Source organism: Xiphophorus hellerii, chromosome 14, assembly GCF_003331165.1.
Source record: "Xiphophorus hellerii strain 12219 chromosome 14, Xiphophorus_hellerii-4.1, whole genome shotgun sequence".
Taxonomy (NCBI): Eukaryota; Metazoa; Chordata; class Actinopteri; order Cyprinodontiformes; family Poeciliidae; genus Xiphophorus; species Xiphophorus hellerii.
Window position 1 is genome coordinate 18,502,106 of NC_045685.1, and position 21,411 is coordinate 18,523,516.

The 21,411-nt window shown below is 37.9% G+C and overlaps 1 protein-coding gene across 1 annotated transcript in view; it reads left to right on the forward strand.

Annotated features, from left to right (window-relative positions):
• Positions 1 to 21,411, forward strand: part of pcxb (pyruvate carboxylase b) — a 378,906-nt gene that overhangs the window by 64,550 nt on the left and 292,945 nt on the right. The window contains exon 10 of the mRNA XM_032584098.1: positions 9,892 to 10,010. Within this exon, the coding sequence (XP_032439989.1) occupies positions 9,892 to 10,010 (119 nt within the window). The remainder of the gene's footprint in view (positions 1 to 9,891; positions 10,011 to 21,411) is intronic.

A 21,411-nucleotide genomic window follows, 5' to 3' on the forward strand; every position in this document is an offset into this window, starting at 1 on the left:
CGGTGTGAGTTTTCCAACGCTCGGATTGTGAGAGCTCAGCTGCTTCGGTCGCTGCCAGCAGCTGAAGGATTAGCGTGGTGGCAGCACTGAAATGGAGCTGATCTGTTTGAATGTGTGCGTGTGTTTATTTTCAGGCGATATCGGCTATGAATTGAATGAAACTTGTGTGTTGCGAATTTGAAAGGGAATTGGATCAGATTATGGAGAATCTTGGCTCCAGATTAACTGCAATCCTAACAAGAGAAGATGGAGATGAAGAGACGAGTTGAAGCAAAACTGTTTAAATCTGAAGAGGATGCAGTTTAGTATAAATATGATAAAGGTGGGATAACAGTTCCACTGAAGTTTCAGCTCTGCATGAAGGAATACATCTTTTATTTACAGGATTTTACATATTAGAACAAAATGAAAACAATCAGATTTTCAACAAAATATTCAATTATTTTAATCTTAACATTAAGTGCAAAAAAAAAAAAACTTAATCTTGCTTCTCCAACAGTAAGTTTCTGCTGATTTCAGTCTTCAGAAAAATTTTAAATGCTTGTCTAAATAAAAATCAGTAGGCTGTATCTGTCAAGTAAACAATTCACACTGCATTTTTATAAAGCTTCAGTAAGTGGATCGCTTTAGAAGAAGTGGCTAAACTGAACAAATGCCAGATTTAATGGTTTGGAGACTAAGTGGATTACAACTGAGGTGTACAAGGAAATCCTTCCTGCTAAATTTACAGTATTCCTTTACTAGTACCTTACAAATAAAGCAACTACATCAGAATAAACTCTAATTTGAGCAGAACTGTCGAGCATAAGTTGACAAAATGGCTGTTTAGTAAAGATTCATCTGGAAAACAGCAGCTACAACTTTGACAACCTTGTTTGTTTATATTTAAAGACTGACTTTTCCAATTATTTTTTAGAAAATAGTAATTTTTTGACTTGAATTAAATATTTCCTTGTAATGACAGACTGTCATAACATTTCAAAATCAAGTAAATAAATTAATTCTTTATGCATTTACAGATAATGTTCTACTGGAAATAATCTGAAAATGTTTTATTCTGACCTGCCTGCACAGCCAGATTAATAACAGCAATAACATTTTAATAAAACTGCATTAAGCCATGTGCATCTGAAAGTCCCTGACTCGCATGTTGTCCTACACACATTCAGGTTGGGCTGCTGCTGTTGATTACACCATTGATTTTTGTTCCCTCTGCCTTATTGATGCACATCGCACATAAAGCTGCAGAGCTTTGAACCACATTACTCCGTCCCTGAACCTTTCATGACCCAGAATGTGTTGCCTTCTGGCTGTGCGGCATCGCATGATGGCAGAAGGGGATTAGGTGTGGGGCTTTGTGTGCAGCGTGCTGTGAATTATCAATACTGCTCCTCCTCCTTGGAGGAGGAGGATTTGCATGTTTAGGTAGAAATATGGCGGCATCAGCTTTGACGGGAAATCAATTGCTGTTTTTGGCCGGTCCAAGGCTAAGGAAGGATCCACACCTTGGAGTTTAAAAGGTCATTTAGGAATCTGCAAGGCGTAAAAATCTAAAAGTTCTCTCTTGCTTTCCACCCAGTGAAAAATACAAGCTGGATTTATGGGTTGTGGCTTTGCGGACGGGGGAAAACGGTGCATCAGGAGGAAGTTTGACAAACACTCAAATCAGGGTGTTCGCGTGTTCTTAATCCTTCTAGGCCCAACGTAGCGCTGACGATCCAACCAACTTTGCTGTATCATAATTTTGCCACAGTTTGAGCTATGTGAAAAATTCCAACGGTTTCTGAAAGGGTAAACGTTGCACTTAACAGAAAATATCAGGTTATTATGGTAATTTCATCTCCACCATAGCAGGAAGTGAAATTAATCTGAGGAGTGCTCTTTTAATAGACGGTAAATTATGAAAATAACTTGCTAGATATTGAAAGTTCCAGTTCTTACGGATAAATAGGCAAATATACATTTACTCACAGGACATTTAAAGAACTGCGTACAATTAAAATAAGCAAAAATATCCAGGCAGAGAGTTTGAAACTTAGGACTCGAAGGGTTAAAAAAATCTTAGTCTTAATTCATGTCTCTTAAATTAAGGCCTTCAAATGTCTTCATTAAGTTGGCCTTTAATTTGTTAATCAATTTGTCTTGAAAGGACAATTTAATCTTGTATATTTGATTTATATTTCTCTTCTGTTTGGCAGAAGTTTGAGTCGCACTCAGACATCTTCATTGCTTTCACTTGAGACGGTTGAGGCTATTGCTAACTTGCTGCTAATACTCTCTTGCTATCTACCTTTTTTGTGTCTGTCATGGATAAGAGCAAATTTGACGCCAGTTGATGGGTGAAGTTTGTACATTTCTATCTAGACGTGGTTCTTATATTCCATTCGTAATGGCCTTAAAAAGTCTTAGATGTGAGTTAGTGAAACCTGCAGAAACCCTTCACATGGCATTGACACAAAAGAATAATTTTTGACCAACCTGATGGTCTGTTTTCAAAGCTCCCAGCACAAAAATGTTGACTTTGTAAAGGCTGAGTTTCCTTGCTGACCCTGCAGCCTGACCCCGGATACACTGAAGCTAATGGATCGATGGACGTAAAATAAGTCTCTTTGGGTAAAGAAAATGTGCAGTTATCTAAGACGAAATGGGACAGGAACTTAAAAACATCTGTTAAACATGATTGGAACCACATCTGACCTTTTTCTTACTGTCTGGGAATAAATTTAGACCGACTTTCTTTTTAAGGCTGTTCTGTTAGTAACATGTTCTGTTACCTAAACACCAGAATAAAATGTTTTTCCTCTTGTATTGGGTGGGTAAAGGTACTTTATTAAAATATACATATATTGCTTTTATACCCCTTTGAGTCTGTTAGGAATCATAGATGATGATGTCAAAGGGTTGTAAGTTTCTGATTTAAGTTTAACAACGTTATAGGACACACAGAACAGGAATATCTCCTAAGATTGTCTATCCCGATAATCAGAGCGTTCTTAAGACTGTTGGAAGGGGTAAATCCGGACAAAAATCAGCATAATTATCTTACTATATGAACCTGGCTTAAGTTGGGATTGACCTTGAGCGGTAATAGTATCGGATCAACTGGACGATGGATCTTTCAGGTCCTGTTTCAGGTTGTTTTCCTCTGGATTTGTTCCAGTTTCTTAAATAAATGGTCTTTAAATACTGCTAACCCATTAAACAAAGCTTGATTTTAGACTTGACCTTTAATCTTGTGAAAGGAATACTCTTATTCAGGTCAGTCGTTTGATTGAGCAGTATTGATCTCTAGAAATCATGCCAAGACAATTTTTCTGCTTGGAGTCCAGTATGTGGCTGCAAACTTTGGGACATGCACTTCGTTTTCGTTTCCTTTTCCGCCTCACTTTGACATGCTATCGATTCAGCCTCGCTGCTTTCTGTTCAAAGCACCACTCACTCCAGCGTTGGATAATGTGAACGGAGGCACTCCGGCCTGCAGTAGGCAGAAATACTCTTTATGCTTTCCGAAAACACTTTTGAAAATGTGTGGCAGCATGCATGCAGCATCCCGATGATCTTTCTGCTTTGACTTCCCATGGACTTGGCTGCCAGACCTTATAAAACGGTGACCACTCAATCTGTTACAGGGGCTGCCACTTCACTCACCGACTCCGGCTGGGAGAACGAGTTCAAAATGAAGCGACACACTTTGGTGCTCTGTGGGAATCTGCTGAAAATACATGAGGCCGCCCGTGTGCATGAGCGGCGTACAGTATGCAGAGGTGATTGCTGCGATTCTCTTGAGGTCATTGAGCTTGCATTAATAACTGCAGCTGTAGCTGCTGGGTAATTGCTCAGCACAGGTAGCACTCATGCACAGCCACATGCGAACATCTTAATTGGCTCATTTTCCATCTTATTTCGTTCTGCAGAGGCAGAGCTGTGTGTGGGAGTCTCTTTATTGTTTATACTTGCACTTTCTAGTCTATTTTGCTGGGTTGTGTGTATGTGTGCTCATAATTTAAACTGTTGTTTTTTTTTCTTTTAGAGAGGAGTTGTGCATGTAAATCCATGTAATGAGAACTGGCTTGTCTGAGCAGAGAAACCTCAGCTCAGTATAAATATTTTTATTCAGATAATTTCCCTCTAGTTTACAGGAATATTTATACATGCGTAGAACTTGTGGGCGTTTACAAGGTGATATTCATTTCTGCTTGGCAAGCTAATTTATTTGAAAGGTAGTTATTACAAGAATATGCTTAATTTCTTGTTTATGCATTTTAAATTGAGCACCAAGTAAAAAAAAATAAAAAATTGGGGGTCGAAGGAACTGCATCATTCAGTGAGAGATTTACTGTGGAAATATGTTGTGCACCAGAAAGTGTTCTCCAATTATCGAGGGATCACACGTCTTAGACTCTCTGGGAAAATGTACTCTAGGACAAGAGTGTCAAACTCGTTTCTTCAGGGAACTGCGTCCTGCAACTGAACTTGTCCCTGATCCAACACATTTAATTCAAATTCCTGAATTTCCTCCAATCGCCTTTTAGAATCCTGCTAATGATCTTATTATTTTATCCAGGTCATTTTAAAGCAGGGACATCTGAAAGTGACTCTGCATTGGTCATTGAGGGCTGTTGGCTGAAATGTTCCCTTGATGAGCATTTAAAGGTGTTTTCTGGCCCACATTTGATTTGTGGCTCTGGAGAAAACTCAAGTCTGTCTTCCTGGACGCAGTTTGTAGACGTGTTGTCAGTGTGTGCACACCGTGGACTCTCTTAAGAGACATCTGTTCCTGTGTCTGCATACTTGACACTTGTTCCCATTGTTAGTTGGACTGCGCCACAGGAGAGTCTGAAGCTTTGGTTCCTAACAAACAAAGGTGATGGAGTTGGAGATGGCTCCATCACATCACCCGATGCCTCTTTTGCAGTAATGCAGTTATTGCACCAGTCGGTGATATTAACGACACAGTGGAGTCAAAAATCGAGGCGTTTAAATAACAATTTAATCTATGGGCAACATTGTGACAGATTGTTTTCCCCAAACTAGAGTCTGTATTAGTACTAAACATATATAGGCTAAACAAACCACTGGCTGGCCTTTTTATTCTTTTTTTTTTGTTTTTTTTTGTTTTTACGAAATCTGCTCAGACTTGGTAAGATAGTTTTATTTATATAACTCATTTTCAGCAACAAGGCAGTTCAAAGTTCTTTACATGAATTAGAAGGAAAATACAAACAGAACAAAACTGAAAAAGACAAATAGGTAAAGACTAAATATTGGTTTCCCCGTGTTTAATAAGAATAAGTAATCCATAATTTATAAGCTATTAGGGGTTTCTCTGGATCTTAAGTTTGTTCTGGATTAGAGAAGTGTAAACCTAAGTGTTGGTTCCAGTTGTTCTGGGTTAAGTTCTGGATTTGTAGGGCTGAAGGATGTGGCTGAAAAACATAACACAATATAAGCGTTTCATATTAGTTGATGATAATTATTGATTGGGTTTTTGTTGTTTTTAAATATCTTAAATATTTTCTAACTGGTGGCCTTTCCTGTTTTATCCAAAGTTTTCACTCCATGCCGTTTTTTTTTTTTAAGCAGTCATGAGGACTTTAAACTGCTGCTGTGGCAGTTACTGTGCAGGGTGTTGCTAGGTAACCAAAGAGTGAGTTGCTAGGTAACCAAAGAGTGAGTGAGTCAGTTGATTCCACCAACTTTATATAGCTAGCTAAAGCCAGAATACTATTCGGTTCTGGATCAGAGTTCAGTGAATATTCTATATATAAAATATTTCAGATGTATTGTTGATTGATATTGATCACATGTCTATTGCAATATATATGGCTTTTTATTTATTATCCAACCCTTCCTCAGACCATTTAAAATCCCTCCACTATTTTAGAGTGAAATTTCTTAAAGTGAGATGCATAAAAAATTCAGAGGTAACTTAAATATGCCTGCAGCCTTCTTATAGAAAATGTTTTACTTCTTTCTATCCTACTGCAGGGTAAAGGAACGTATGCTACTTTATTTAGCGGTTTATGTTTGGGGGCTGGTTGACAAACATGTCTAACATTTAAAAATAAACGGTGCATCAGCAGGTTTTAATCAGATGAAAATCGACTAGTTTTGGACTTTCTTGGAGGCACATCCTGTTTCTGTGCTTTAGAGTTGATGCATTTCTTCCTCTGCCCCTCTAAAACACCCAACACCGAGTCAGTTGCCAGCTTCGATTTTCTGGAGTTTAAGCTAAAGGTCTTTTTGTGTCTCCAATCAATTGCTGGCTTTTCTTCATTTGTCTTCACTTTTATGCCTGACGGATGGAAATCAAAGCAATCCTGAGGGTGTTGGACTTTTTTTATTTTTACTAGTTGAGGAGTTGAGAGGCATTTTCTGAGAACTGGATTGATGGAAGTGGTTGAGATTTCTTCATTTCCATGTATTTTGATGAAGAGAAAAACAAAAATTACACACAAAAATTTGTGAGTGTGGTATCATTTCCCCTGTGGCCCCTCTGGATGAATTAGATTTGGTCTTTTGCAGCTTCCTTCCTTCTTGCAATCTAATTGATTCAGCTTGAAACTTTTATGCCCGCAAATAGTAATTTGACATCTGTTCTAGTAGAAATAAACAGTTATTTTGAAACCGTTGAATTGCTTCAGTTTGCTTTATATTACACAACAACTGATTTCCCTAAATTCTTTCTACAGGTTTGGTCCTCATTAGAAATATGGTAAAAATTTATTTGCAGTTTTTACACAGAAGTGACATTCAAACCTACTAAATAACTTATAGATTAGCAGCTATACATGACATTTTGAGGCACAATTTATAAACATTGTTCTTTTTAAAGAGTTGGTGTCCTGGAAAGCTAAAGTCGTTGGTTGTTACGTTTTAATTGGGCAGGAAATAACCGCATTGTGTGTAGTGTGTATCGATTCAGATGGCATAGATTACAAATAAACCCTACACTAGTTGTAGTAAGTATTACATGTGAAACCCTGTACTTTGGGTATTGAACCATCCCAGTCTGATGTTTTTAGACAAAACCCATCATATGCCATTTACACTGTAGTCCAGAAGAGAATGAATATACATGTGGTGCCAGCTTCCCGTCAAGTTTTTGAGTTAAATTTTTTTAAAAGTTGACAGGTAATTTGAAAATATCACTTGATAATTATGTGTTACTGAAAGATTGGAAGATTAATACCTGAACACAAACTATAAAGTCTTAAAAAAGTGCAGACATTTAAAAAAAGATTTAAGTATATCCTGATCTACATTTTATTGCTTTTCAGATGGCTTGACTGAAACTGAGTAGATGAAAATGTTGAAAACTCTTCACACCAAAGCAATGCAAGAATGTTGCAGTGATCTACAACTACAATAGACTGACAGCCAAATGGTTGCATCTTTATATACAAGAGTGGCATCTAGTAAGGAGGATTTCCCCCAGTGTATTATAAGCCTGGCGGGCCACCAGGCTTTACTTGTGCCCCCGCCAGGCTTAGCATTGCTTATTTTTTTAAGTCTTTTTAAAATGTTAGCATTTGTATGACTTTATAGTTTGTGTTCAGGTATTAATCTTCCAATCTTTCAGTAACACATAATTATGAAGGGATATTTTTTAATTTCCTGCCAACTTTAAACATTTTTTAACTCAAAAACACATCAGGCTGCTGGATGAATGACTGCCCTACTGCCCCAACCACCAGGCTTAGCAAGTTTTCTGGGGGAAACCTTGAATAGGTGCTGTTAAATACGCCTCCAGAGTGTAGAAATGAGTCAGTTCTGCATTATGTTGCTTGAAGCTTTAACTTAAGTATACATCTGGATATTCTTTTTGGGTATACTTTTATACTTTAGCATATGACCTATGGGGCACATTGTGCTTCAAATTGGATTTATGAAAACATATGATAAGTTAAAACAAAAGAGAATAAAATCTAAGCAGCAATTACAACTACTGGGTTGGAAAGATAGTCTAAAATGGTGAGACCACAAACCAGAATGTTGAAAGAGCCATTTCCCTTCTCTGTCTGCACTGAAAATATAATTTTAATTGTACATTCAGCATGATAATTTGTCATTTTTGTACAAAAAATATGAACAAAAGAACAGCAATGATCCATGTCTCTTAAAAATGCTGCACAGACATTTCATGCACCGTGTTTTACAGCTATGATCGTCTGATTCCACTCAGCTTTTTATTGTCAAGGTCCACTGGGTCAGCAGCTTGATTTGCTGTCTTACATCTGCTGCTGTTCTGCTACACACTCAGTCATCTGCAGGACGTTTTTAGCTACTGTTTTAACATGTTTAAGGATTCCTGAACAGATTTAGTTTTTCTGCTGTCATCAGTTTAAACAACATTGTCTTTGTAGTTGAGAGACTCCCGTCTTTGGTCTCATATCTGAATCCTTTGATTGGAATAATAAAATTTTCTCTGAATGGGTTTTCTGTAGGTCAGATCTCAAACATTAGTTGTCCTTTATTCCTGTTAAATTAAATGTACTGAAACTGAAAACTGCAACTTTTTTCCTATGTAAATACTTAGTATTAGTAGGGGAATATTATTAAAATAGTGATAAGTTGGGATTTTTCTACATTTTCTGTTGGATTCAAACTAGTCTAAGAACCTTTTTCCCCTTTTAGATTGGAGCCAAAAATTTGAATCAGAAGTTTAGAGCAAAACCAGATTACCGCATCCCAATCTCATCTTGTAAAATGAAATAATACTTTTTAAAATCTTGCTTAAGCTGGACTTATGGGTTAGATTGATACTTTAAAAATGATCTGTTTAAATACTAAAAGGTTTACTATTAGACCTAAAAAAGTACATAAAAGTATAACATTTGTTTTGTTTTTCAGGTGTGAAAATGGGAGAAAATGATTTTTGAAAGTTAAAGATAGAAAATGAATCCGGGAAGCAGTCAAAAACCTAATCGTAACTGGGAAAGAATTTTACTCGCCATTTAGCTGGTCCAGGAAACATGTGGAAGAAGTTGCTCTAATCAAACCAAAATGCAACTTTTTGGAGCAGAAAAGTAAACAACCTATCCCTGAGATAAAGCACGGTGGCGGCAGTATCATGCAATGGCAATGCATTTTGCAGCAGGGTCATGGAAGCAGGTCATTGATGGAGTGACGGATATGGTCAAATACAGAACAATCCTGGATGAAAAGAGTTTCATTTTCCTTCCTTGTCATAATTAAGCACTGTGTAATATTACCACTACTTTTCATGGAGCAGATTTTTCATTTTCATTTTTTTGGCTGTATCTAGTATTTTGTTGTGTACATGAAGCAACGGTCAAACAAAATGGCGATTAAAATCTGTAGGATGAATGCTGAAAACAAGCAGCTCTATAATAATTGTGTTGAAGTTATAATGAAAGTAGTTCAATAAAGCGGTGTCTCTTTATGATATATGGCAGATTCATAAGTGCAATCATTTTTTTTGCCCCCCATCCGCATCACTTCCCATCAATTAAGTAAGGTATTACCATCCTGGACAGCGAGACAAATCCCTGCGTATTTATTGTACCTGCCTTCGATTGTGATTCTAATTGCATTTATTGAGCCAAGAGGTGGGGGCAGAAATTGCCTTTTGACGGCGAGATTCCAGTTACTCCTCCTTGATTAATGATCTAATTTGTCATTACATGGAGATGATGAAAAGTGGCCTTCTCTCGCTACGCAAATAAAGCGCACGGCTCATTCTTTACCCATTTCATATGGCGATGTTCGCTTAGCGTGTTGTTTTTTTTTTTGTTCCTTTAGTTTCATGGTTCATTAAGATGAGCGAGTGCTGCCTCTTCATTGTTTACACAGCTAATACTAGCAGTATTAGCTGAGTAATTTATGGCGGTAAAACTGTCATGTTTTGTTGTTGTCTTTGTCCTGCAGGTGGGATACGAGAACGCGGGAACCGTTGAGTTCCTGGTGGACAAACATGGAAAACACTACTTCATTGAGGTCAACTCCCGGCTCCAGGTCGAACACACGGTCACCGAGGAAATCACGGAGTAAGTGGCAGATGTTTGCCAGGATAGCTTTCTGCTTCTGGGCAGCTGCGTAATTGTCATTTTGCATGAGCGTCTGGTTGGCGTCGTTTTTCTCCCTGACGGGTGCGCCACTTCAAGGTAGGAAGGTTTCCATTCTGCGAATTTGCAGGATTTGTGATTTAAAACTGGGGGAAGGTGTGGAGCAGGTGTGGAGTCGTGAGCAGACTCAACATAATGCGCGTCAAACTAGAACAAAAAAAGAGAAATGAGGAGGTGCACAGGATGAAAACAAAGGAAAGGACTGATGAGTGTAGAGCAAGATTTTGTTTGAATTTGGGAAGCCGAACAAAAAGGCCTGAGAAGCTGAAACATGGGGTCAGATTGGGTGAGAAACAACAGGAAGTATAATGGAAGTTATAAATAACTCTCTGCTCCGCTGGTGATCTGTGCGATTTGCTTGGATCAGACGACACAGATGGGTCTCAGGCTGGTTCAGAAGCTGAAAACACAAACGCATAAAGCGCCTCAAGTTTATCCCACAACCACAAATCTTTGGTCATCATTGCACATTAAGGTTTTACAATTAATTTCTAACTCGAACGTCACCAAAGCAGTTCAGGTTATAAAGCAGCGCTGGTACTGGGATCAGTTCTGTCAAAGTCTGGTTTGGGTTTCTACACATAGACAAAACACCTTGGTACCATTTCATGTTAAGAAAAGTGTAGTCAATAAAACAATTACAATATGTTACCCAAAACCCAAAAATGACAATACCAACACGGTTTCCTCAGGACATTAAAAATGATTAATTAAATGGGTTTTGTTGAATTGAAGGCCTTAAATGGCATTAAAACTGAATCTCAGCTGCATAAAAAATTCATTAGTTAAAAAAAAAAGTGTTCAGCAGTCCTGAGTTGTTCTGCTGGACTCGCTCATTGGGGAATTTGTGAATTTTCATCAGGAATGACCGTACATTACCGTAACACGTGGGACCGATTCAGTATTTCCTTTTGCAGCGGGTTGGTAAAACCTGAGCAGTCGAGAAAATGGGTCAATGGCAATTCCAGCTGAAGAAAAATCTGATAGTTTATTCATTTATTTTCAATGACATTAAAATAAAACTTATGCACTTTATGGAAAACTTGTACATTTTAGTCATCAAAATTTATTAACTGATTCCTGCAGAAACTCTTAGTAATGCCAGACTTAGGCTTTAAAATGCAAAAAACCCATCTGTGCCTTCAGGATTTATGCTGGTCATCATTAAGGAATTTGTTTCCATGGAGAAGAAATTGCAGTTGATATTTCTGCATCAAAAGATTGGATTGATGCAAATGTGACAAGGTTGTTTGACAAGAAGATGAACTTTTCCTGCTTATCGATGCAGTTGAACTGTGATTGACTTTTAAGACCAAATGTATTTACAGAATCAGATTTTTAACATGATTTTTACCAAGGAGACAAATAAATGCAGTGAATTCAAGGTTAATCCACCTTCCCATTGTTGGTGAATGCAGCATGAAAGCAGGGAGACCCTCCAGCTGTGCTGTCGTCCGTTTCCCCAGACACTCCTTTAACGTTAGGATCAAATGTGAGTGAAACAAACCAAGTTGAAAGTGTAAAAACAACAGATCTGAAACAAAAAGACAAATGGATTTAAACAAAAGCAGTTTTGAATCTGGAAACATTAAAATTGAAACAAAAAAAAAATCCAAAAATAAAATTTTAATTAAAAAATGTAACTGATTGACAAGCGTGGTTTTGCAAGTTTAAAATAATTAAATATAAAATTACCATTTACTAGTAGTTCCACAAGTGGGAAGAAATTAAAAACAGAATAAAAACCGTTTAGAATAATGCATGGTGCACTCTAATTGCACATTATAAATTGAACATTTCACCCCGTAATAACAGTAATAATAATATTCCACACTGCCGATTTCACATGTTGCCTCAGAAATTACACTCGAGACAAATACTGCACACAGCAAGCCACCGTGGTGTGTTGGATGTGTGTGTTAGCCTGTGTGTGAGCGGTCAGCTGCAAGGCCTTTGTTGTGGAGTTTGACGGCGTTTGGAAGGAAAGACCTGAGTCTCTTTTTCCCCACCTGGTGGCTGCAGCAGCAGCTAAAGGAGCTGCTCAGCGCCGTCAGAGTTCCCTGCATGGGGTGGGAGACGCTGGGCAACAGGGATGACAGCTTCCTGTCACACACCGTAAAACTACTGTTTCCAATAAAGCAGTAATTATGATGCTTTTCTGGCTACACAATCCGAACTCATCACATCCATTTCTTTTCTGAATCCTCAAAATTTGCTTTTACTTACGTAGAGCTGGACAATAAATCAATAACAATATAATATCAATATCAATAGATGACACGACTGATAGTATATTAAATAATTTCGCTGAACGCCGAGCCAGAACCGCACAGCATTCTGGGGGATGTAGGCAGAGGAAATACTTCAGCTGCTCAACCTCTTAAGACCAGTTAATAAAGATTGGAATCAACTAACTCTCACTCTTTGGTTTCCTAGCAACAACTAAGTAACTCTTTGGTTACCTAGCAACCTGTTGAGTAACTTGCACAGCAGGAGTTTAAGGTTTCGCCTCTGTGCCTCATGACTGCTTAAAAATATCTTTTAAAAATGACGGCGTAGATTGAAAACTGTGGATTAAACAGGAAAGGTCATACCTCCAATTTAGTCATATTTCAGATATTTAAAACAAAAAAACTAATCAATTATCAATACTGACTCAGATTGTGATGCATTTTTTAGCCACTTCATCCAGCCGTTGACTTTTTAAAAAATGTTTTATTTGCACTTAAGTGAATTTTAAAATGTTTTATCTGTATGCTTTAATTTTATATACTGTACAACATGTACTCAATAACTGGCCAGATCTGCCTTGATAAAGAAAGTTTATCTAAAGGGACTTTTAGGCAAAATAATAGTAAAATGAACATAAAAAATGCGTAAAATATAATGCGCTGACTTTGTTCTTGATAAAACGCAATGGAAAAAAACACCATCAAATGACAGGACTCCCTAAATCATCACAAACTGTGGAAACTTCCCACTGGTCTGGAAGCGGTGTGGTTTCTGTGACTGATTTTTAGGCTAAATGCATGAAATTAATTCTTCAACTGTTACAATTTAAAATTTTGAGTTAAATTATTGAGATGCAGCATGTATCTGGCCAAATGTAGTTGCAGGAACAAAATAAGTACCTGGCACTCACAGCACATTAGCTTATCAAATATTTCATCCAAGCAGTACTTTTTGATAGTGATTCAACACTGTGTGCAGCTCTAGTTATAAAACGTCAGCATCAATTTTCTATAGATTTATTTACTGAATTTGGTTTCAAACCTTGGGTAAAATGTTTGGTTTTTGAAGCAGCAAACTGGGCATTAACAAGTTCGGGTTGGAATGTTTGTTGCTTGAAGGTTTAAATAAAGGAGTACGGGTTGGGTAAAGTGGCCAACAGGTCTGGATACTGTAACAAGTCAGGCTGTTTTTTTGTTTTTTTAGCTCAAATCTATCCAGATGGCTGTAGCATAATGACAATGAAAACCAAAAACAAGCTTGTTCCTTTTATTTCTCAGCTGTAATAAACCTTTTCTGAAGGATCCAGCGGTCACAACACAAACGTAAACCCTACCAATCATACCCAGAGGGGCACTGCACTCACCATCTGAGCTCCGACTCAAAGTCCCTTTTAAACTCGACTCTTTTGCAGCCATTTCTCAGTTTATCATGCGGGTTGTGGAGGGTCATTGAAACTGGCAACAGTGCAGTCGTTAGTGAAATTTGTTCAGCATCCCACACGATATGGCACGAGTTTGGAGTTGTAGCTGTCAAAATAGGTTTTCGTTTCAAGCCAAGGGAAGGAAAGTGTCCCTCCGTCTACGTTTTGTTGGGAGAAATTTGTCGCTTTGCAAGAGAAGTAGAGAGGCGGCTATTAGAGCTGGGAGAAAGTGACAAAAGTGGAATCTGCATGGGGGTTTTATTCGAACATTATGCCCATTACTGCTGGAGCTTTGTTTCCACTCAGCTGCGCTCAGTCTCTGGTGTCTGAAGACATTCGTTCTTGTTTTCGTGCAGTTGAGATTTGTCAGTGATATTTCATAAAGGGGGATTTATTTTGTTCTTTTAAATCTTTCATTTCTCTTCCTTCTGATTGGCTGGTTATTTTTCATTTGCTGCAGTTTTCTCTCTCTCCTTCCAATGTTTCTTTAATCAGATCTTAATCCCCTTTTAAAGTATAAAAGGTTTTTTGTATGTAGCTACAGAAGCTACTATGCTAGAACACATACTATGCAGAATATGTATCATTACTTTCTTAAAATGTTAAAATATAGAACTACTGGACTCTAAGAGATTGACAAAGCATAAAAAATACCATGCCTTATTTTTTTTGTCACCTCTGTTTCTGTTTGCAGCAGTGGTGTTAACAGAACCAGGGTACAAAGTAATTAAAATGGTCAGAATCCAGCACTTTAATTAATCTCCTGTATTTTTTACCCCTTATATTTGACCCTTATGCCCTTTAAACCAGTTGGTGTCATTAGTTCTATTGTGCTAATAGCACATTGATATTTTTAGGCTTTCCCATAGGCAAAGTTGAGCCCCACCTAATAAATATTGTGATATTAAACACCGATTTTTGGTGATATTTGGAAAGAGGATGAATCTTATTTTACCACCTGTTCCCCAGAGGGAATGAGTCTCTTATCTGTTTTCTTAAACCAATATTAATCAAATCACATTTGAGTTTCCAACCTTTGGTCTGAATGGTTTAATGCTGGAGGGAAATTCTTTAAAACTCAAATTTCCTCCTGATCCATTTTTCCATCATCACTACGAGGAGCAACTTTCTCAGTACGAACAAAAATTCTGTTAAAGGAGATTATTTTTTATTTCTTATAAAAACAACCCAAGCACTTAAAAAGAAGAAAAAACACCCATTTGTTTTTTAGCTATAAGTTGATAATTTTTTTGATGTCTGGGAAATGGGCCATTTCAAAAACCTCCTGGTTGAGTCACATTCCACGGGCACTGTACCGTTACCTAGCAACACTGGCTGTGCCTGGCCCGTTACCTAGCAACCAGCACGTTTGGTCCGCTTGTTTTACCGCTGTGGGCGTTTTACAATGGCTGCTGGGAAAGACAAGTGTTTTTTTTGTTGATGTAGCATCCAGAAACCACTTGCTGCATTCTTGTTGGCTGAGCAGGAGGCTCAACTTCTGCTTTTCATATGTATGCGGTTGTATAATTGTGCATTTGCTTGCAGCCATTTTCAGATGCGAGGGTAAATGCTGAGTAGGGGGTCGTGGCCTGCAGCAGTTTATCTGGACTTAAAGTGACAAGAGGCACTAAAACGGCTTGGAGCTCAAAATAAAAACTAAACTGAATAAAATCTCTTTATTAAAGACTTTGTGTAAAAAAAAAAAAACCTGTTCAAGGAAGCCTAATAGATCACCTTTAAACCAATTAAATGTCTCAAACATTTGTCTTGTTTTTGAAAACTGAATAAAGTGTCGAATTGGATGTGTTAAACAGCTGAATGTTTATGTAAAGATTTATTGAAGGGGTGTGAAGTGAACGTTTGGTCCTAAATTTCCCCATTTCTCTTTCTCGAGCCGTCCCCTCCTCCATCCAGCTCCCTTCAGCACTTCAATCTCCAGTCAAATTAATTCATTCATTTCTTTATCTTCAGCCCGTCCCGCTCTTTGAGACCTGTCAGCATCTCCTTTCTATCTGTCCACCACCCTCTGCCAGTCCCCCTGCTCCCTCTCTCTGTCTAACGTTTGTCGTTTCCTCATTGACATTCACCCTCCAACGTTTCCCTGCTCGTTCATCTCTCCTCTTGCCTCACCTTTGCCTCATCTTCTCTGACTCATGCCTCATTTTTCCTTTGTCCCACTATGAACTTGCCCTCTCTTTCACCATCATCTGCCCTCCTTCTGACCTTCTTCCCACCATCCATTAATGTATTAATCACTATGGATGGTGGACGAAGTCCTACTAACCCTATGCTTTTGAAGCGAGTTTGAACAATACCACTAATTATTATGGGTTTTTTAGACTATTAGGAAAAGCCATGTTTTGTCAAAAAGGCTGGTCTGGTTTTAGTTTAATAACAAAATAATGTTTTGAGTGAGTTATTAGGTTTCCTTCATTTCTTCATCTGCGAATGCTCTTAATTTATGAGATTTAAGGTGAAATATAAATGTACAGCTTTGATTTGCTCTCTGTATACGGTGTATAGGAAGATATGCTGCAGACTAAAACACACCATTTCAGTTATTTCTAATAATCCTTCACTCTAAAGACGTTCAGATGACAGATTTTGAGACATTTACAGAGAAATATCACATTTGCATAATTATTAATGCTGGAATCTATTTGGAGAGAAATTTAATTTTTTTCCCCCCTGTACTAAAGTCAAAATTTAGCTAGTTTTCTTTTTTTTGCTTTGTTACGTTACATTTTTTTTACCCCACACAAACACACCAGTAGGGAAACAAATATTGAAACACAAAGATGATTCAGGAACTTAAAGATGATTCAGGAACTTAAAGATGATTCAGGAACTTAAAGATGTGTAAATTGTTTCATGTTTTGTTTTGACTTGCATTGAAAGTTTTGCATAGTCTCTTTTGAAAAATGTTGTATCAAAAATCTGTTTACACATCTAAACTTTAGTACAGTAGTATTATGAGGGCAGATAGTTTCACTCTGAAAGCAAGATTTCATGTTTTTTGTTCCCTAAATTTTTAATACTTGTGATTACATTTTCTAGAATCAATAGTAGCCACACAGGCACGCCCACTAGAAGGAAACAAACGCACCCAGTGCAACTCTTTCATTCTATTGGCCGAGAGGTTGCCAGGCAACGGTACTCTTTTGTAACTAAGCAGAAAAGCATTACATGAAGCATGAAGTCCTGCTTTTAAACTGAAAATGTAAGCACAAGTATTAAGTTTAGAAAACAAAAGACATGAAATTCTGCTTTCAGACTGAAATGTGGCTCTTGAATTATGAGAGCACAGAATAAATCTGTACGGGGGAAATTTCCCCGTACAGATTTATTCAATCTAATTAACCCTTTAAAAGCTAAACCTCATACTGAGGATGTGTCCAAATTCAGGTGCTGCGTCCTTTGAAAGCTGCATTTAAACATCAATTACGTCACATCAGATTTTGCCTCACAACGAATGCTCTTTTCCTTTTTTCCCCTGGATTTGAAAGATTTGTCCAGTTTATCCTTCGCAGTTCTTGTGAAGTCAGAAAGAACTCGATTCCTGTTCTGTCAGTTTTGGATTAAAGAGCAGATTTCTGTTTCAATATGTAGTGGCTTTAATGCTGGGAAATGTTCCACAAAACATATTTTAAGAAGGTTACTTTATTTGTTTTGCAGCTCATTTCAGTAGATGTATTTTAAGATATTTCGTTCACTGAGTTTACACATCCTAAACCTGATGGTCTGTGGAACCACAACATTAATCAAGGTTTAATTTCCCTTTTCCTCAAACTTTCAACATCTTTTATTCTGTAAGTTGCTTACTGTATTAGGAAATATTTGACGATATGTTGTGCTAAAGATTGACATTTACATTCCCATCTGGTTCCCACTCCCCCTGCCCTTTTGCAGACTATTTTGGTGGCGGCTTGTCCTCCACCTTCTCACCGTATTTCTTTCAAACCTGTCACTTTTCAAGGTTTTCCAAAGGGCTGGTAGTTTGATGAGGCAGTGTTTTTTCCTTATAGCTGTGAAAAACCATCAAAGTTGTCACTGCTTCTTGTGGCTCTCATTTTAAAGCCTCTTCTTTTCAGCAGTGTTGAGGCTCCTAGCTCAAAATGATGTTCATTTTCATGTCCACAAGTGACACAAAGCGACAAGATACAAAGCTGAAAAAGTGGTGTCAGTTTTTAAACGCTGAATTCAGACATCAGTGCCTGACACAATGATCATCCAAGACAAAGGTAAGGGTATCAAACTCTGCAGCTCCAATTGTAGTTAAAACAGTGAATATTTTATGGTGGTTTATTCATTGTGGAAGCAAAGGGAAATGTTTTTAGACTTTTGTTTTTTAATCAGAATTGCCTCTGCCTCTTTGCGGTTCAGGATTGTTGGATTTTGTTGTGGAACGCAAATCCATATTTTTCACAGAAAATTTAAATGTAAAATATTCTAAAGAAAATGCAGCTTGGGAATCTGAAAAATCTCGGAGCAATGCTATGTCACACACCATTAGCTGGCGTTTGCAAAGCAGCGAATCCAGGAGCGCCATTCGTTTTAGCTTGATTGGTTGAACTCCCAAGAATGAAGTTGAGGAAAACGGTCAATGTTAGCTTTTGTAATAGTGCTAAAACTGTTGCTTATGTTTTCCCCTACATCTCTGAATTTCTACAAAAAGTAGCAGTCGATTTTGATAAAGTGATATAAAGTGAGATTTCTCAAGATAGACATTTTTATTCTGAAAAGCAAACCCTATAGGTGTGAGAGACCAATGTTTTAAGTGTTTGGAAAATGGAGAGACAGCCTCTGCATTCAGATGCAGCTCTGCCTTTGAACCTCTTCTCTCTCAAGCTTCAATTTGTCTGCAATTTGTCTGTAAATGATCTTTTCTTTTGTGCGCTGTGTGTGCTTCTCGCTGCTGGATTGAGCCCTAAGCTAGTGTGAGTGTGTGTGCAGGCCTGATTCTGTCATGGGACATTGGACAATTGGTAGATTGGTGGTCAGGAGTCCTTTAGATCCTAAAGTGGTGTAATTATTCCTCCAGGCTCCCGCTGAGCTGTATGCGTCAGAATCAAGATGGCCAAGTAAATTGTTGTTCTTTTTGTGGATCAGGCAACAAAGAAAGGAAATGTTGCCTTTTGAATCTGGGTCTGAGTGGGAGGATGCACATCTTGGGGACAAATGTCATGAGGAAAACCTCTTTGTAGTCCTGTCACGATAAACGATAAATCAATTAATCGCACAATAAATGAAAATTATCGACCTCATTTTAATTTATCGGCTTTATCGTTTCTTTCTGCCCTTTTCTCTTTCTGTTGATGACACTGTATGAAAAAAGGCTCAACTCCGGCGCTCTCCAGCTCTTAGGAAGCTGAAATATCTTGTCACAATGCTACTTGACACCTTTTTCTGGTATTTGCTAAGCAGCCAATCCAATCCAAAATGAGTTTTCATTTTTCTGGAGCTGATTGGCTGTTCACCCACGGGCAGACACAGTTTCCATTGTAAGTATTAACACATATTACGGTGTGTTTGGTGTTTGAACCAATAAAATAGGCGTTTTTAGAGGTGGTCTCAATTATTTTTGGATTTTAACTGTTTCCCAGCTGCTTTTGTCCCTAACCCCCTATGAATATCGAAGGTCCACTGTATGAAATAATTCCTGGGAGCTTTACTTTTAAAAGAGCATTAAAACTATGGGCCACAATTTTTTAAATATATATCTTCAAATGGTTTATCTCCAGACCAATGTCTACTCACAATCAGGCTCTCCAAATGAGTCGATAAATGATACTGAGTTTTCAAGAAGCAAGAATCTCAATGGATTTCACAAAGTTTTTACAAATATTAAACTGCTTTAAAGTATAAATATCGTGTTAGATAATGCAGTCTAGCTTTGACCAGTTGCCGTTTTTCAGCATGTCTAGTTCTGAGATGGTCATTATCAAGTTGCAATAAATCTTTTCTTTTACTAATTTTTTGAATTTTTCCAATACTCTTTGATTTTAAGCATCTTCGACTCTCTGGGCACCAACTGGACAGACTGGTTCCAGCAGGCTGAAGGAGCCTGACAATGGAGATATATTTGCGATTTATTGTGCAGTTTCATTAAAACTATTAATTTTGACTTTGTTGCTCTTGATTTGATGTGCTTGAGAAAACGTGTCACATTTTACTCTTGTTCAGAGTCTGTGCAGGCGTCAACATATCAGGTTTTTAATGAAAATGTTTTAGCTGCACCTGTTTGCTAAATTGTGTGGATTTGCTAATTGGTGTTAAACGACCGCTCTCCATCTTCCTCAGGCTGGAAGAAGTGACTGAGGTGGGTCGAGAATGACGGAAACAATGCCTGGGGTTAATTAACCGAGTCTGGAAAAAAAAAACAAGACAAGTTGTGGAAACAGAAATTTAAACGAAGTGAATCCAAGCAGAGCTGAAGAGAATAAACGAGCTTACATTTGGACATCTTCATCGATTAGATATGTTTGAATATGCAGTTTTCTTGCATTAATGCATTTCATGGTGATCCTCATGCACAGTAAGACTCTTTTTTCATCATTAATTTCTTCAGTTTAATCTTGAAATGTATTTGATCTGCAGTATTTCTTCCTTCCTCCTCTGTCTTCCTTTCATTTCTCACTATTTAAATGTTGATAAAGCGTCTCCAGCTCTCTGTCGGCTGTATATTTTATCTGTTGGAGAAGATGTTAAAGATTTTGTGGCCACATCAGCATTTTTCACTCTGTCTTCTCCCCACTTGAGTTTTGCAAAGCCTTTTTACTCTCGTTCTGTGCGTGTGTGACGCCTGTCGAAAGCTCCAGGGAGCGTCCCAATCAGGATTATTTTACATTTGTTCCTGCCTAATGTGCTCAATCTGGCTTTCCTCATATCCTATTTTTCTTCTCCACCTTCTGTTAAAGAAAATCATTTCCATTTCTTTCCTCTCCTGTGCTGTATTTGTCCTCCTTTTCACTCTCTCTCTCTCCATGGATCTTAATTGTTATATTTTATGGATTTTTCCGGCGCTCCTATCTCAATCCGCTCAATAATCCCGTCCGTTTGTGTCCCCTGAGGTGCGGCCAGGAAACACATGTAGCAGTAAACTAAACACAGCCTCTCCTGTGGCCACATGCTGTTTTTCTGCGTCCGTGAGATGATCTTTGACAAGAAAAGCTGCCAAGTTGTTGATATGACATGCATGGATTCCCTCAGGCTTGGAGAGAGTCGATAATTATCCAAGGCACTAGGTTACAGTGTGCGTTGTTTGTAAATTTGGCATACGTCTGGAAAACACAGAGGTACACAATCGAGTCGGAGTTTGTTGTTCGGTTTGGGCGTGTCAAAGTCTTGTGTGTGTGTGTGTGTGCACCCACAGGAGTTTTGTTTGGCTTTATGCGCACGTCATGAAATAATTTTAAGGTGATTATAATTGTGCGGCGGAGCATACAGTGAATGATTGAGAGGTAAGCACATGAATAAGAATGAGGGGTGGTTTTGCATGCAGGAGTATTCACAGCTCCCAACTCCAGAGAGATGGTTTTTTTGTTGTTTGTAGCAAAACATGAAGGAGCTTTAAGACAAAAGAAGGGATGCTTTGATTTCGGTCACAGGTGAAAATAAAACCATAAAAAAATAAGTTTTTCCCAGACCCTCCTCTTAACATTTAGTTCACAA